This window comes from Typopeltis vanoorti, chromosome 25 (assembly GCF_054136105.1).
Source record: "Typopeltis vanoorti isolate ZY-2024b chromosome 25, IOZ_Tvanoo_1.0, whole genome shotgun sequence".
NCBI lineage: Eukaryota > Metazoa > Arthropoda > Arachnida > Uropygi > Thelyphonidae > Typopeltis > Typopeltis vanoorti.
The window spans coordinates 62255001-62273163 of record NC_143573.1 but is presented as its reverse complement, the minus strand read 5'-3'; the positions used below and the strand labels follow the sequence as shown (position 1 = coordinate 62273163).

Below are 18163 nucleotides of genomic sequence, written 5' to 3'. Positions count from 1 at the left end.
ACTTCAGTAGATTGAGGGTTTCTATTAGTGGTACATTTGTGAATAGTGAAGTGATGTCAAAGCTTTTTAGGGTGAAGTGTTGTAAGATGCTTTTTAGGTGTGTTGAATTTTTGATAAAGGAGGGAGAATTGTTAGTGAGAGTGGCTAGTAGCTTCGCTAAATGTCTAGCCAGTTTGTATGTGGGACTATTTATACTGTCCACAATTGGGCGTAGGAGTGTGCCTGGTTTGTGAATTTTTGGTGATCCATAGATCCTCGGTGTTTTAACATGGAAGGGTTTGAGTTTGTTAACTGTGTCTTTGGGCCAGGAAGTGACTTTTTTTAATAATTTTTGGGCCTTATTCTTTTGTGTGTTGGTGGGATTGCGATCTATAATTTTGTATGTTGACTGATCTTGTAATAGTGTGTGCATTTTGTTTTCATATTCAGTTGTGTCCATCACCACGGTTGCATTTCCTTTGTCTGCTTTTGTTATGGTAATCTGGCTGTTGTTGTGTAGCTCTTTTATAGCAATGAATTCCTTATGTGGGATATTATTTTTTGGAGGCTTGGACTTGATTAGGATGTTGGCCACATCTAAACGTATGTTGTTAGCTATTGTTGGAGGCAGGTCGTAAATTCCTCGTTCGATGGACGCCATTATTTCGGCTTTTAGAACTTGCTTGGGAGTTATGGCAAAGTTGTGCCCTCGACTTAAAGCAGTCGTGGCTTCTTTGCTTAAGGTGAGTGACGAGTTTTTTTTGAGTTTTTTTTTTTTTCTTTCAGATAGAGGGTGCCAAAATCAGGACTCTAGTCTTTGTGTTGCTGCTACAATTTTAAGTACACCATGTTGTTTTAGTCTCGCGTATTGTGACAAACAGTGGTTTTTGTGCTCTGAAGATGCTGGTTATAATACCAGCGAAATATCAGCATCAAGTTAATAAATTAATTATTTACTTAGTTTCTGTGTTCTATTATACCGTTAAAATAATAAACAACATGTTCGACGAACACATAAGTCTGTCCACACGTTTAACTCTTTAAGAAGAATGTGAATAGGTTTCTTCTGTCTCAATCCTTATCTGCACCTCACACACGGTATTGTTGTATTATAGGTTCTTGTACCTCTTATGTGTGGGATATAAAAAAAGATACATTGGAGAAGAGTGCAAAAGAGAGTGTTAAAGATGATATCAGTTCTGTTCGGATGTACATTATGATTATGAGAAGAGATTGAGAATTTGTGACTTCTCCATTACTTCCACCTTAGTATCACCACCTCTGAGTCTGGCTTTCACTGATGAGACCTCAATAAAGGTTGAAACCAGTCTGGGTAGTGGCCCTTCCCTTAATGCATAGCATTATACATGTCTGCAAGGAGATGTGCTTTACATTATGAGAAATACTAAGGCAAGTGATGAGAACTTATATTACCCTTACCACGAGTTGCCCCAGTCCTGAAAGTACTTCAGGCACAAACTTTGTTTGCTTACACTTGGATAAAGGATAAAACCCAATATGTAATTAGTAGCATAGCCAAGTGAAAAAACTTCCGTAAACAGTGTTATGTGCTTCATTGCATCAATGATAGAAGATGAGATGAGCTGGTCACTGCAGAATCAAATTTAGAAAATGAAGAAAAGGTGGACCAATCAGGTTGCTGAATTTTTCACCATTATATTCATGATGTAGGTCATGGTTGTATGCAGAAAAGTGGATATCATGGGAAAGTGATTGCTTCCAAACAGGTTGTCATCAGATTCCCACTTAAACAGTGGAAAAGGAAGGTGAGCAGATATTTAAGTTAATGGCAGTGAATGTTCAGGTAGGCATAAGGAAGGTGTTGCTTCCTGTGTTTATGAGGAAGAGATTGTTGTCAAGAATATGTTCAAAAACCCTTCCTCTGAACTTAGTTTGAACACTAGCCCACAGAATGTGTTGTGTCCATTTAAATCTCCCATTAAAAACAAAGGGGATGGTAACCGTGATATGATATCATCAAGGGCATCTTAAGAAATATCTGTAGCAGGAGGAAAGTAGATGCAGCAAACTTATATTTTTGACAAAGTGAGATAGCAACTGCTTCTAGGTTGGCATTAATTTGGATTTAGTGGAAGGGGTTATGTTTGTCCACACAGGTTGTGACTCCTCCGTGTGTAGGTCCACCTCCTGCCCCGTCCTTATGAACGATGGTGACATTACAGAGAGCTAGATTATCACATGGCTTCTGGTATGTTTCATGCAGGCAAAAGCATAGTGGTTAATACTTCTGCAAGATAGCCTTGATGTTGTTTATGTTTTGTCAGAATCCACAATTCCACTCTAGGAATGTTCTGTTACTTCTTTTTGGCCATATTATCTGGCTTCCTATGATGGGTGGTGCTGTTTTCATAAGTCATCGATTTTTTCTTTTTTTGAGAATTGCAGATGGGCAGTGTTCATTATATCTTCTTCTAGAAAAATATCCAAAAAATCTTCAAATTCCACTCGATTTAGGGCACTAAGTATATTGTTTAATCTTCCTGAAAGATAACAGATGTACCATGTCTGTTGACGGGCCATCTAATAAAGGTCTGGAGGTATATCTTCGATCTTCTGTGGTGTGCATTTCATTATTTTTTTAGTAATAGGATTTTCATGTAGCAGGACCATTTTTGGCATGTCTTCATGAGTGAGCCATAATGACTTTTCTCTTTCATTCGCTCAGGGAAGATAATGAGCAAGTCATATCTTTCAGAGATGTAGTTGTGAGAAGGATGGATTAACATACATGTTAACGTCCTACCTGACACTTTCTTGACAGTAATCTTCTCAGCATAAGAGGGTTTAGGAGATGTTGTGGTATACTGCCGCTTTACCTCCTGATATGCGATACTTGCTCTTTTTTTTAACTTTTTTATCTCCTTTTCGTCCTTCCATCTTTGGCATGCTCGAGAGCATGCTGGATAGTCTCCCTCACAATTAGAGCATTTTGTGGTTTTACTCTTATAATCTTTACTCTCACATTGAACACACATGGGATGACCATATTTCTGACATTTAAAGTACCATAAGGAGTCTGGGATATAGAGCCACACTGAACAGTTCAGATATCCTGTTTTGACAGATCTTGGTGGCATTGTTTTGTTGAAGGTAAGAATAATGTTTCTGGTTGGAACCAGATGCCCATTCCTATAAATCAAGATTCATTTTATGGCTGTCACTCCTTTTCTGAGGTTCCCCCCCCTCTCTACTTTGGTTTTCTGTTGATGATTCTGTGGTTTTTGAACATGGCTAAGAGCCCCTGATAAACAAGAGGATGAAAAATTCTTCATTCTCAATAGGAGTTTGATTCAACACCAGAGATCTCCAATTACTATGGATGCCTACTCGTCAGCAAGCAATGACTGTTCTTGGGAATGGAATTCTAGGGCTCCTGCAGATGTTATATGGGTACACAGCAAGCTTTGGACTCTGTTTCTGGACCATGGGGAAGGACCCACAACACCCTTGTTCCTTGCTGGGTAATCCAGGACTACTTTTGCCTTTGCTGAAGCAGAGGCAAAATTAGTGAGAGACCACCAGAATCCCCCCAGCTAAGATGTTCAACGGTTATGCCACACAGCAAACGTGCTTGCAAAGCATTGGATCCAGGCCAGACCACCATCACTGGTAATTGGAGAATAAGAATAAGAATAAGAATGAAAAGGGCCAGTACCATCACTGGGAGGTCCCCCCCCCCACTAGAAACAAGGGTCTCATGTGGGGGGGGTCAGAGGATTAGATAGATAGATCATATCAGTTACAAAGACCTCCTTTATGATAATATTCCTTTTGACCTAAGGAGAATAAAGACAAAAGGTTTTTCTATGGCTGTGGAGTTGGTTTTCTTCTGAGCATTCTACTTTTTCTGCCATACAAACAAACTCGAAAAATGTTGTGTTAGTGCTAAATGCATTTTCCAGAAACAGTAGTACCTTGCAATTCAACAGTTGAATTTCGTGGGCATGCGCTTGCATGGAATTGTGCGATGTTATTTGTCATTTCTTGTTGGGCTGCACTGGTGTTTGCCCGTGTTGTTTGTGCTAATTTTTAATTCTACATTTTTCAGAAAGTAAAATTTTGTGCATCTGCAGTTATTATTTTTTTTGAGTGAAGTCCAAAGAGAAGTGACCAGAGGAATAATGTTGGAACACGTGCAGCTGCTGCACTGTGGAACAGTCTCCCACCTGCTGTTTCCCAAGGAATACAATTTACAGTTATTTATATCAAATATAAACAAGTTCCTCCTTTCCCAACCCACTACTCATACACGGTACTAATATACTATAGGTTGATCAACCAACCTCCTATGTATGGGCACAACATAAAAACAAAAGGAAAAAAAAAAGGACTGTAATGTACATTGAGTGAAAAGCTGGAGTTTTTGACTTGAGATAGATATTGATTATATGGTGAATTTCTATCTCAAGTCAACTGTGCAAGATAGATAGTGATTATATGGTGAATTTCTATCTTGCACAGTTTTGGAACATTTGTTTGAGAATCAAAGCCTGGATAGAGACTAAGAGTTTGCAATGACATGGCAAATGAAGGTCCTCATTCCAGTAATGTAGTTAGAATAAGTGCTTGGATCAGGAGAACAGAAACAATAATCAGACCATGGAAAAGAGAGACAGAAATTTCAGAGGTTATCCCTTTTTTGTAATGCTACAGAAGATTATGGTGAGAAGATCAATGTGTAGAAAATGTAACTGTGGATAAGGTTATGGTTGGAGTTGCCAAAAGGTCGAGGATATCAGGAGAGTGGCGAGGATTATATGATACTGTGATTGAAAGGTGAATAATTTGTAGTACATCATGAATGATATATGATTTTGACTTCCTTTAAATTTTATATCCATGAAATTAGAGAAGGAGAGACAGTTTCAGTTCAATAAAGTCTTCAAGGAATATAATATCACAATTTACACACTAACACTGCAAGAAATCAAATAAGCAGCAAATGAGGTTCAATACAGTACTCTGGCAAGTATTGCCAGAGTACTGTATTGAACCTCACTGACTTCGTTTGTTGGAAATCATCACCATGGGAAGGTGGGGTTGATTTGACTTGAAAAAGGTAAAATATATAGAAAATCGCAAGCCTGTTGATGGTCCAGATGTTGCCACTTTGATACTGTTTTGGTAGTTAAAATCTCATCAGGTATTTCTGATTAGTCCTTGTATAGTTACTTTTGAGTGTGACATGCCATCCATCAAATCCTGTTGTTTAGAATTAACACAAAACAAGGGCAAAAATACAGTATATTGCAATTACAAACTGGGATGTATGTTTGCTGCCTAGTTTGTTTTGTAATAGGAAAAAACTCAAAAGTTGCTGGATATATTTCAAAGAAATCCATCAATACGATGACTAAATACTGATATGCATAATAAAACTTCTGCATATTCTTCATCATTCATGTTCTATGAGCAGTCTATCATAAAGAGAGTAAAAACAAAACATGTGAACTACACTGTTATCACCAAATGATGTCAATATCCAACAGGATATTTGTTGTATTCCTAATTATTTTAAGATATAGTTTTGATATTCTTGATTTACTCCTACAAAATTCTGTATGGTATGAGCAACTCACTATAGTGAACTTGAAAAGTTTATTATAGTCAATAATTTGCTAAGTGAATTTCATTTAGAATGATAGTGATGCTATGGGACTTTTCAACAGTTTCTTATAGCAAGTAAATTCATATAGCAGTATTTTCAATAGTGAGAGCTAATTATATTATATTATGACTATTAGTTTTTTTAATGTTTAATAGAAAAGACAAATTATAAATTCCTGAACAAACATCATAGCTGACAGTATTTACTTACAGGAGATGTAACACGAGGGGTTTTCCTGGGCAGCGACTTTGACAAGCTATAAGTTGTGTCCTCGTCATCATTGAAGATCAATCTATTTCTCTTGCGAATTCTTGGTGGCTGATATTAAAAAACATTTACACTGTAATATTAAAAACATTAAGACAAAAAAAGAATAAAACTTTCACTATATAACTGAATCATAAAGTGCAGAAAAAGTTTTTGTCATCAATGTTTTATTATTTTCTTTGGTAGTTGGTATGTCCAAAAAGTGAAATAAATTAATTTGATTTCATATTTAGTGCACTAGTAATGTTCATATCCAGTCCAGATGCTCATTTTAGGCAGTAATAATTGCAAAAACAATTAAAATTGAAATGCTTATAGTATTATGAATGAACTGACTGAACTATTAAAAATCTGATCCAATGCTACTTAGTGATTATCAGTGCATTTCAAGTTCTCATTGCCTAGCATACTATAATTCAGGTAGTGAACATGAACTATGCAATGCATCTGAAGCAGTTATTGTCTGACCACAGATCCGAGAGAGCCTAGTCTGGCAACCTGCCAAGAAGAGTCAATTCATGCTGAAGGGGAAAAAGAAATAAAGGATGTAAGAATTGGTCACCAACACATGAAATCATGTGCTTTATATGTAAAATTTTCCAACTGTTATACAAGCAAAATAGTTACCACTTTAAAATCTATAATGTTCATAAAAGAAAAGTTAATTTTCTGACGTGTAATAATAAACAACTCATCCCAATGGATTGATTACCCTTTATTGGAATGGATTTTCCTTCTTTTGACATGCACAGAAGTGTCTAACATCTATGGGCATACGGTATCTACCAATTCACTTGGGTGGATGACTACTTTGAAAATTGAGCACCTTGTTATCAGAGTAGTACATGTTAGACATTAACAACAAATCTCCATTAAGTCAACAGACTCATCATGGGAGGTTTTACTCCACATATCAATCCTGAAACATTTAAATTATAACAGACAAAAATTATATTCTTGTTTTAGTCTTCTACCTAAGCAAAAGCAAACAAAGTTGGTGCTTGAAGTATCTTCATGACTGGCTACTTAAATAATCAAGTGAATTAAAATTGTAGGATTATATTTTTTAAAGAATTTTATTTCAACATGTTTCATTGTCTTTTTTAGATGAATAGAGGAAGATATTAGAAAAAAAATTGCTTTAAACAGATGTTATTTATCAAACTGAAAGATATACAAACTTCACATGATGTGCATAATGATGTGTGTTCAGTCGCACACATCATTATGCACATCATGTGAAGTTCGTATATTGCTGCATAAACGATATATGTGATTGCTGACATAACAGAGGTCTCAAATGTTACATACACTAATTAATGACTTCCAGAAGTCAGTAAGTATAATTCCTTCGCTTTTATTTAATGTGCCATGGAAGCAAATTACCTTTGATGACTCCTTGAACACGCTAACAAAAGTATATAGTTTTATTTGTGATGTCCTGCAAGTATAAGTGACATGAGCTTGCATCTTTCTTCTCTCTTATATTTCAAAGTGGATTTGTGGCCCACACCCTCACATACTGTCTTTTTTTTCACTTTATTTTGGTGATAAATTATTTAAAACAAGATAAAATATCCATTTTTTTTTTTTTTTAACTAAGGTAAAAATTATATTATAAAACCAGGTTTTCAAAAGTTGTGGCATATAGAGTATGGCACACATGGTGTTACCTTTATTAATTAATGAAAATCTTAACTGAAAAGTGTCAAAAGTGAAGCAAGCTCTTATTAATATTGGCATCAAAACACAAGAAAATTAAACAATGTGTATTAATCATATAAAACGGCCTGGTTGGCTGAGTGGTTAGCATGCCTGCTCTCCAACTGACAGGCTGCAGGTTCAAATCTTGCCATGGGCATGGATGTTCGTGATTGCCTTTAGGTGGAAGCTTAATTTCATCTCCCAGTGTGAGATATCACTGCCCCACTTATTGGAGATCTGAAGTGGCTTAAAAACGTTCAATGTTTGGCCTCTAGAGCAAGGTTTCCCAGACTATGAGTATGTAAAAAAATATAAGCCTACTTTACCCTATCCACAGTACAAAATGTACTATAGGTTAACGAATAACCTTTCGTGGGTGAGATAAAAAAAAAAATAATAAAAATTTTAAAAAAACATTTCAGATAGAAAATAGCCATTCTTCATCAGTGATAACAAATCATCTGAACAACTCATTCATAGCAAGTGCTGCATACTTTAAGGATGATATCCAGCTAATTAAAACTAAATAACAATATTAAGCTTACATTCTAAGATAGCACAATGGCCAAGACAACCCAATTTAGCCTGCTAGGAGAGCACCTTTTAGAACTCTAGGACGGACTTCAACTGCCTTTCTTCAACCTCATTTACTCAATGTGAGTGCCTGTGCACACATTGTTTTGTGATCCCTGAAGATGACAATGTAACATTGCCGAAATATAGGTCGTTATTGATTAGTTTTTATAATTAATAATTATAAATATTATAAATATAAATAAGCGCCAATACTAACAGGATGTGGTGGGTTAGTGGACAACTCCAGTAATTCTATAAAATGCCACAGAAGTCCAATGATGGTACTGTGTCAAGGCCATCCTGAGCCTAAATCTATATGCTCCTTATTGCATCTCTCCCAAGCTCTTCAAGACTAAGGGTTTGTCAGATAGGTGTCGATGTGCTGACAGTAAAAAGAAAATACGATTGAAATCTGATGCCAAAGAACAAGAGAAAAGACTTATGCCAGCTCGGATATCGTCCAGTCAAACAAGGTCCGCATCCCCCAATTGAGTAATCAGAGTTGGATCAAAAAATCAGTTACTGAAAACAAAGAGGAAAAAATCAAACTCAGGCCTGTAAAGGAAGGAATATCAATTGGTACACGGAATGTCCATACACTCACTCTGGGCAACTGGAAAATTGCAGTTGCTTCAAGAAGAAATACAGATGTGATATATTGGGTATTTCAGATATGAGATGGATACTGTCAGGAGAATCAAATGGTGGAAGAGTTCTCTGGTCAGGAAATGAAAGTAAGCATGAAGCAGGTGTAGGTTTCCTGCTAAGTAACAAGGCCTGTTACTTAGCAGAAAATTTTAAAATGTTAGAAAAATTTAAAATTTGCGAGCCCCTTGTTTACTTTATTTTTTCGAAAAAAAAAAAAAAAATTTTTTGAAACATATTAAGCGACAAATTCATATGGTAACCTAACAAAAAATAGTCTATTCAGCAGTGTATAGATTATTTGGCATTATTGTTTCAACTCCTCTATAACAAATGTGCCCAAGTTTGAAAATAAAATAAGCGCATGCGCTATCTTTACTCTTCTCCGTTCTGGTAGCCAATTGTATGGTAAAACCAGTAGCCAATGAAATGTTTTATAAAAGATTTCATTCTTATTATATTTTGATAGTTAAAAAATGTTTTTCTTATGCAAAATAAATTAACACATGTAATTAGAATAAAAACTACTCACTGATGAGACCTCAAAAAGGGTTGAAACCGGTCTGAGTAGTGACCTCCCCTCATAATGTAATGACAGTATTACATCTCCTAGGAGCTGTGTCTTACATTATGAGAGAATATCAAGAATAGTGAGGGAGCTTGCTCCACCTTTGCTTCGAATTGCCTTCGCCGATAGTTTTTCGGCATTGAAACTCATAGATCCTAGTTATCGATCTTGAGTTTCGCTTACTGGCTATATAAAAATATAGGATTCTTATCCATTTAATAATAAATTAACACAGTTGATTGTGTGCAAATATTTAATGTTTAGATCATGAAATATTTGTTTAAAAATGATAGCTTTTAGAGGTTGATTGTCCTCTCATATTTTTGATTGGAATTTGTACACAAGCTGTATTAATAAAAGTTTTTGTGTGAAATATGGCTTTTTTTTTTTTTTTTGCTCAACGATGCGAGCCCTTTGTTAAAATTTCCATAGCTCAGCACTGCTAATCAAAGATAGGATACAAACTGGTTAGTGAAAGAATAATGGTTGTAAGATTCAGTGCCCAACCATTTAATATCACGACCATTCAAGTACATGCGCCCACTGCAGATGAAAGCATGGAGAGATTTTACAGGGATCTACAATAGAAATTCTTTCTTTTAAGGTTACACGGTGATCAGCATTCATATTAATTAAATTAGGGAAACAAAACACACGTGTTAAAAAGATTATTTTACTGATTACAAATAAAATAATAACTTTACGTTTCGACCCCTGTATTGAGGTCATCTTCAGAAGGATACATTCAGAAGTATAAGAACAAGCTACATGCTGTTGCACACTACACAAGTAAATTACATCTACGTTGTTAACTAATCTTTTTTTTTTTTTTTTTTTTTTCTTATCCTGCCCTCTAGTGGAAAAAACTACAATAAACTCTGCTAAAGTTCTCATGTACTAGGCTTCTTCTGAAATTATATAGTTATATTACGATTATCTTCTGGATTTGTCCAGGTTGCTATTGAATGTTCAAGGAAAAAAAAAAAAAAAAAAAACCCACTGTGCACTTGGTCTTGTATTGAGATTTTTCTTTGTGGTTGCTATGAAGGTTGTAGATGGGTCCTCCACATTCTTGGAATTGCTAGACCATCATTTTTATTTAGATTCAGATCGTGTTTGAGCATTTCACATGCTTCCTTGAATTTACGCTCAAACCAGGGTTTGGTGCGGTGTAGGGACTACTTGGTACCTTTCCAGTCAATTCTGTGGTATGTTTGGAGTGCATGGTCAGAAAGGCCAGTTTTTCCAAAATGGAGGTATTTTATGTGACGTTTGTGTTCATCCTTTCTGATTGGGATGGTTCGTCCTGTTTCCCCTATGTACGGTATGTTACAAGTGCAATCTATTTTGTAAACCCCCGGGTGGGCTAAGTGTGGCAGGGGATCCTTGGAAGAATTGAGTAGGTGCCTTAATTTTGTTGGGGGTTTGAAGGTGTTTTTGATGTTGTATTTGTGTAGTGTTCTGTCTATTTTTTCTGAAATGCCTCTAACATATGGTATAGCAATAGCATTCTTGAAATCTTTTTTGTTATTAGTGGTATCTTTGTGGAGGATCTTGTGAATGGTTTTTATACTGTATCCATTTTTTATAAAGGTATGTTTGATGGTCTAATAATGGTTAAGAGCTTGTTCAGTTGAACAAATGGTTTGAGCTCTGTGTTTAAGGGTGCTTATAACCCCTAGTTTTTGTGTTGGGTGGTGATAGGAAGTTTTGTGTATGTATTGGCCTGTGTGTGTAGGTTTGCGGTAAACTGAGAAGGAGAGACAGCCTGAAGGAAGACGTGTGACACCTACACACACAGGCCAATACATACACAAAACTTCCTATCACCACCCAACACAAAAACTAGGGGTTATAAGCACCCTTAAACACAGAGCTCAAACCATTTGTTCAACTGAACAAGCTCTTAACCATTATTAGACCATCAAACATACCTTTATAAAAAATGGATACAGTATAAAAACCATTCACAAGATCCTCCACAAAGATACCACTAATAACAAAAAAGATTTCAAGAATGCTATTGCTATACCATATGTTAGAGGCATTTCAGAAAAAATAGACAGAACATTACACAAATACAACATCAAAACCACCTTCAAACCCCCGACAAAATTAAGGCACCTACTCAATTCTTCCAAGGATCCCCTGCCACACTTAGCCCACCCGGGGGTTTACAAAATAGATTGCACTTGTAACATACCGTACATAGGGGAAACAGGACGAACCATCCCAATCAGAAAGGATGAACACAAACGTCACATAAAATACCTCCATTTTGGAAAAACTGGCCTTTCTGACCATGCACTCCAAACATACCACAGAATTGACTGGAAAGGTACCAAGTAGTCCCTACACTGCACCAAACCCTGGTTTGAGCGTAAATTCAAGGAAGCATGTGAAATGCTCAAACACGATCTGAATCTAAATAAAAATGATGGTCTAGCAATTCCAAGAATGTGGAGGACCCATCTACAACCTTCATAGCAACCACAAAGAAAAATCTCAATACAAGACCAAGTGCACAGTGGGTTTTTTTTTTTTTTTTTTTTTCCCTTGAACATTCAATAGCAACCTGGACAAATCCAGAAGATAATCGTAATATAACTATATAATTTCAGAAGAAGCCTAGTACATGAGAACTTTAGCAGAGTTTATTGTAGTTTTTTCCACTAGAGGGCAGGATAAGAAAAAAAAAAAAAAAAAAAAAGATTAGTTAACAACGTAGATGTAATTTACTTGTGTAGTGTGCAACAGCATGTAGCTTGTTCTTATACTTCTGAATGTATCCTTCTGAAGATGACCTCAATACAGGGGTCGAAACGTAAAGTTATTATTTTATTTGTAATCAGTAAAATAATCTTTTTAACACGTGTGTTTTGTTTCCCTAATTTAATTAATATGAATACAATAGAAATTGATGAGGTGCCGAAGCAGGATATACTCATCAGTGGAATTGACATCACCAAGTCAATTTCATATGCCATAATTATACACTGTGTTTAGAAACTTTGGTTTCTTAGTGCAAATTTCAAGATAAAATAGTTCATAGTTTGTCATGGTAAACTATATGAAGTACTTTATATAGTTCAAACTGAACTGAAATATGAGTCCCGCAAAGTGAAGCTATTTAATATGATATTAATAATATAAGTTGTTGCCATAGCACAAAACTCACAGGCTTATATAAGTATTTCCAATGGAATGTCTGTTTGTTTTCTAAACTAATTTTAGAACTGAAATTTAATGAATTTATTCAATTACACAATAAACAGTGGGTCAGTGCTGGGGAAAGCTAAGGTCCTGGAGTAATCAAAATATAATAAGAGGCCTCGTTATTGTAGAGATAGTCATATTTATTATCATTTTTATGTTTTTTTTAAAAGTGTAATTACTAGCAACACAACAGAAAAAAAACAAACTAATTTATTAAGTCAGTTGATAGTTCACTGTATTCAAGAGCATAACACATCTGTCAGAAACACAAAAGGCACTACAACCAGGTTTATAATAAAAATGATCAAACTCTAATGGAATAAACAAACACAAACAACAGTCAACATCTAAGCCTTTCTTTGCTCCTATTTTTTTTTTTAGATATAAGTATATGCTGTTGATTCTCGTAGACAGGCTTATACGTTGGTTATGCATTATTAAAACACTTAAGGAATAGAACAACGTAGTTAAGGATATAAATTAAATTAAACTTTAATAAATATTTTCCGATATTTTGGCAACGTCACGTTGCCATCTTCTAAAGGAACTCACAAAAAAGTTACGTGCACGTAGGCACTACAACACAGAAACTGGGAATGAAGAGATGAAGCTATTGTTCTCCTAACAGTCCTGATGGTGCCCTCTAGCGGGCTAAGTAGGTGTTCTTGGCCGTTGGGCTGAAGGTCTGCTGATGTAGGCCTCCCAAATTTGGGGCAGTCGCATACAACCAAATTTGTTAAGGTTTGGAGAATTTCTTAGGGCTGAGGACTGCCCCAAATTTGGGAGGCCTACATCAGCAGACCTTCAGCCCAACGGCCAAGAACACCTACTTAGCCCGCTAGAGGGCACCATCAGGACTGTTAGGAGAACAATGGCTTCATCTCTTCATTCCCAGTTTCTGTGTTGTAGTGCCTACGTGCACGTAACTTTTTTGTAAGTTCCTTTAGAAGATGGCAACGTGACGTTGCCGAAATATCGGAAAATATTTATTAAAGTTTAATTTAATTTATATCCTTAACTACGTTGTTCTATTCCTTATCCTTAACTACGTTGTTCTATTCCTTAAGTGTTTTAATAAAGTATATACTGATCTTTCCATTTCTAGCCTATATATAGGTCCCATTTATAAATTTCTACTATAATTCTGGATTTAAATTTGGAAGAAGCTAGTCGAGAAGCCTTAAGGCAGCAGCCCTACCACTGACTATCCATTGCCAGGCTAGTTACCTGACATGGAGAACATTATTCTACTTTTAAGCCAACAGAGGAAGGTAATCGGAATGAATCCATGAAAAATGACCCTGGAATGGAAAAGGTAAAACGAAAATGGAAACGACAAAATATAATACATATCGCAAACTAGAACATATCAATGAAACAGAAAAGAAATTAAAAGGAACCATGAAAATTGAAAATTTTAATGGAATATATATATAGAGGTTTTGACAGAGACCAAAGAGCACAAGCAGGTGTTATGATTTTGATTCATAATTCCCTTTCAAAACAGTTAAAACATTATAAATTATGGAATGAAAGAATAATAGAAGCTAGAATAAAAATATAAACCAATTATTTAACAATAATCAGTTTATATGCACCAGAAGAAGGAACAGAACAGGATAATATTGAATTTTATAATCAGTTACAAAATATATATAATAAAATAAATAAAAATAATTATGTAATAATAGCAGGAGACTTAAATGTAAGAATTGGAAACATGAAAATTAACAATAATATAGGAATATATGTAGAACATACTCTAAACAGGAATGGTAAAAAGTTGATTGACTTTGTAGTTTATAATAATATAAATAATAAATTCTTTCTATAAACATAAAGACATACATAAATATACTTGGGCAGCAAGAAGATGGAAATCAATATTAGATTATTTTATCTTAAACGAAAAGACATCAACGTTCTCTTTAGATGTTAGAGTTCACAGAGCATATGAAATAAGTAGTGACCACTTCCTCATTAAAATAAAATTACGATTACAGCTACAAATAACAAGAACAGAAAGAAAATTTAAAACATTTGTTTATGAAACTAGATTATTAAATGACACAAATATACAATGGCTATATGAACAAAGAATTAACCAATATTTAGATAAAATAAAACAAAATGAAGAAATAGAAATAGAATGGCTTAATATAAAAATGATACTAAATACAGCAGCAAATGAAAGACCAAAAAATTCAATAAAAGAAAAAAAAAACTGAATATATGGGATGATACAATCAAAGAAATAATCAAAATGAAAAAAGAAGCCTATCATAAATGGTTAAGCAGTAAAAGATTAGAAGATGAAATAGAATATAAAAGAATAAGAGCCATAGCTAAATGAGAAGTCAGAAAAAGATATAGAGAATCAAGGAACAAATTTGTTTCTAATTTAGAACATGATTTATATAAAATAAGACCCAATGTATATAAGATTTTGAAACACTTAAGTACAGATACTAAAGAAAACATAAAATTAAACATATAAATATTTCAAAAAAGATAACTGGCAAACATTTAATGAAAAGGAAATAACTAAAGAAGAATTAGAAATCAGCCTGAAAGAAACAAGAAATGGAAAATCACCTAGAGAAGATAAGATATGTTCAGAATTATATAAATATGCAGGAACAAAGTTCAAAGAAAGACTCCTATTATTTTTAAATAAAATATATTGAACTAGTAACTCCCTAATAGAATGGAAAAAAGCAATTGTGAAAGATATCTTTGGTTTTGCAAGCGTAAATGGACTGGAACAGCACCCTAAAAACTATAGAGGTATAAGTATACTAAATTCCTGTTACAAAATATATAGCAAGATTTTAAATAACAAACTAATAAAATACTCTGAAAACTTTATTTTAGAAGTATAGAATGGATTTAGAAAAGGATGATCATACAAGACATGTCCTTCTGCCTAAAATTAATAATAGAGAAAAGAAGGGAATACAATTTAGAAACACATATCATATTTATTGACTTTGAAAAAGCATTTGACAAAGTTAAAAGAAGCATTTTATTTAAACTTATTAAAAGAAAGACGAATACCAAATAATATTCTAAAAGCTATCATATATGAGAGATAAACCAAGGAGTCCGACAGGGATGTCCTCTTTCAGCAGCCCTTCTTAATATTTATTTAAATGAAATAATAATAAAATGGAATAAAAATTTACATCAAGGTATTAAACTTTCTCCTGCTGTGAACTTAAACACACTCCTTTTTGTATTTATTTAAATGAAATAAAAATTTACATCAAGGTATTAAACTTTCTCCTGCTGTGAACTTAAACACACTCCTTTTTGCCGATGACCAAATAATAATTACAAATTCTGAAGATAACTTACAGAAAGGTATTTTAAATTTAAATGAGATAGCCAAAGATTATGGAATGATAATATCAACAGAAAAATCAAAAAAACGATGGCCTTTAAAGGACAAGATCCAGTAAGAACTAAAATAGAAATAGATAACAAGATTTTAGAACAGGTGAATTCATTTAACTACCTAGGATATATGATTACACACGAAAATGAAAAAGATATAAACCTAAAAATTGTAAAATATTTTAAAATAACAGGTATAATTAACTCTATATTTAAACCAAACCTAGAGCTAAAACAAACCAGACTAAAAGTATACAATACATTAGCCCTATCAGTCCTATTGTATGGAAGTGAAGTCTGGACAATAAAACAAAAAGACGTTTATGATGAAAACTGCATATACTCTATTTGATCACAAAAGAAATTATGAAAGAATTAAACCAGGAATCAGTAATAGAAAAAAATTAAAAAATATCAACACAAATGAATGGAACACGTTGAAAGAATGAAAACAAAAAGATTACCAGGACATCCTCTTAAGTGATTCAACGATGACTTCTAAGGCCAGAACAAGCCACTCTAGTCCTAAATCCTTGATTGGCATAATGATGACATATTATTTGAATACAATATTCTAGGTGCTATGAATGTTAATTGCTATATGGGTAGCTAGATGGAGTCAGACAACTCATTACAGGAGACCCATACTAATCTTTATACACACAATACCTATTGTTATTCTCCTTAAAGTCATCTGCTGTCAGGGACCACTCAACTAATTTTGGCAATCCATTCCACTCACTCCTCTCTAGGCAAAAATTCTAGTCAGCACACTCTTATACAACTCCCAGGGTTGACCTCTAGTTTTCTCCCTCTCTATTCATCATGTATCAAAAAATTTCCTTTGTGTTAAATCTTATAGAATCCCTTTAATATATTTTACTTTACCTCCCTATCTTTACTTGTTAGTGCAGATTTATTAGTTTGCAATTATGATATTAAACATCTATAAGAATGTAATTATTTAAACCTTAAGTAGATGGAATGAGTTAACCGTTTAGTGATGTGGGATGTTGGCCAAACTCCAGGAGTTCATTGTCAGCAATTCTGGTTAGTTAGGAATCTATGACCTTGAATACTTTTCAGAAACACAAGTTTATTAAGTGTATAAATATGATCACTCCTGGAGTTACCAGTGCTGAGATAAAATTGTTAGCACCTGTGGTGTCATGAGATTCCCACATGACTGCTCTCATACTTTTTAAAAAAGCTAGGTTATGTACTTCTAGAGGTGCTCACCAATGAAATATATTTTGACCATACCAATTCTTAGGAATACAATAATTGAAGAGCTCAGATACTGCTAGACATGAAAGAAGTTAATGTAGCCTCATACCATATACAGGGTGTTTCGGGATAAATTTGACATATTTATAATTAATTATATTTTTCCGTAAGTTACATGTATTAACACACACTTCTCTTCATTTAAAAGTTTGGACCCTTCTTCATTCATATACAAGATGTCAGAAAGGATGGATAGCTGGAACCCACCTGAATCATGGAAGAGAATAACTTGTATCATGATGATTCGTGCCCGCCATCAAAATAAGGATATTACGACTGCTGCCCAATGCTCCCTGAATACAGTAAAAACAATCAGACATGAACTAGAGACTTGCAATGGTGACTACGAGGATGTAGCAAGAAGAAAGATCCCTAGCAGACGATCTGATTGCGTTCGTACAGCAGAATTCCTCGCAAATCTGCAGGAACAGGTGTTGAAGAACCCTGGCATTGGAATTCGGGCTTTGTTCGTGGAGTTGCTAACTGTAGTCAAGCCCTGGATAACAAGGGTAGCCAATGGTAGGCTGTATGTATGGCAGCAGGATTCGGCCCCTTGCCACACCTCTGGGAAAAGTCAAAAATGGTTGTCTGAAAATTTCTACGACTTCACCAGTCCAAATGTTTGGCCTCCAAACTCCCCAGACCTTAACCCCATGGATTATTTTGTATGGGGCGCAGTTGAAAAAGACACCAATCGCACTTCCAGTAATACAAAAGCCCAGTTAATGGATAAAATTAAAACAGTTTTTGCGGCCCTTCCCAGGGAGACTGTAGCATCAGCTTGTTCGAGGTTCCGAAGCAGAATTGAAGCTGTGATCGATGCTAATGGTGGTTATTTTGAGTAAATCTTGTTGATAGTATTGTAATTAACTCTG

The 18163-nt window shown here is 34.6% G+C and overlaps 1 protein-coding gene across 1 annotated transcript in view; it reads right to left on the bottom strand.

Annotated features, from left to right (window-relative positions):
* The window catches only part of LOC150092788 (protein lin-9 homolog), a 248894-nt gene that overhangs the window by 215102 nt on the left and 15629 nt on the right, over positions 1-18163 (bottom strand). Inside the window, exon 2 of the mRNA XM_090414279.1 lies at positions 5840-5947. Within this exon, the coding sequence (XP_090270405.1) occupies positions 5840-5947 (108 nt within the window). The remainder of the gene's footprint in view (positions 1-5839; positions 5948-18163) is intronic.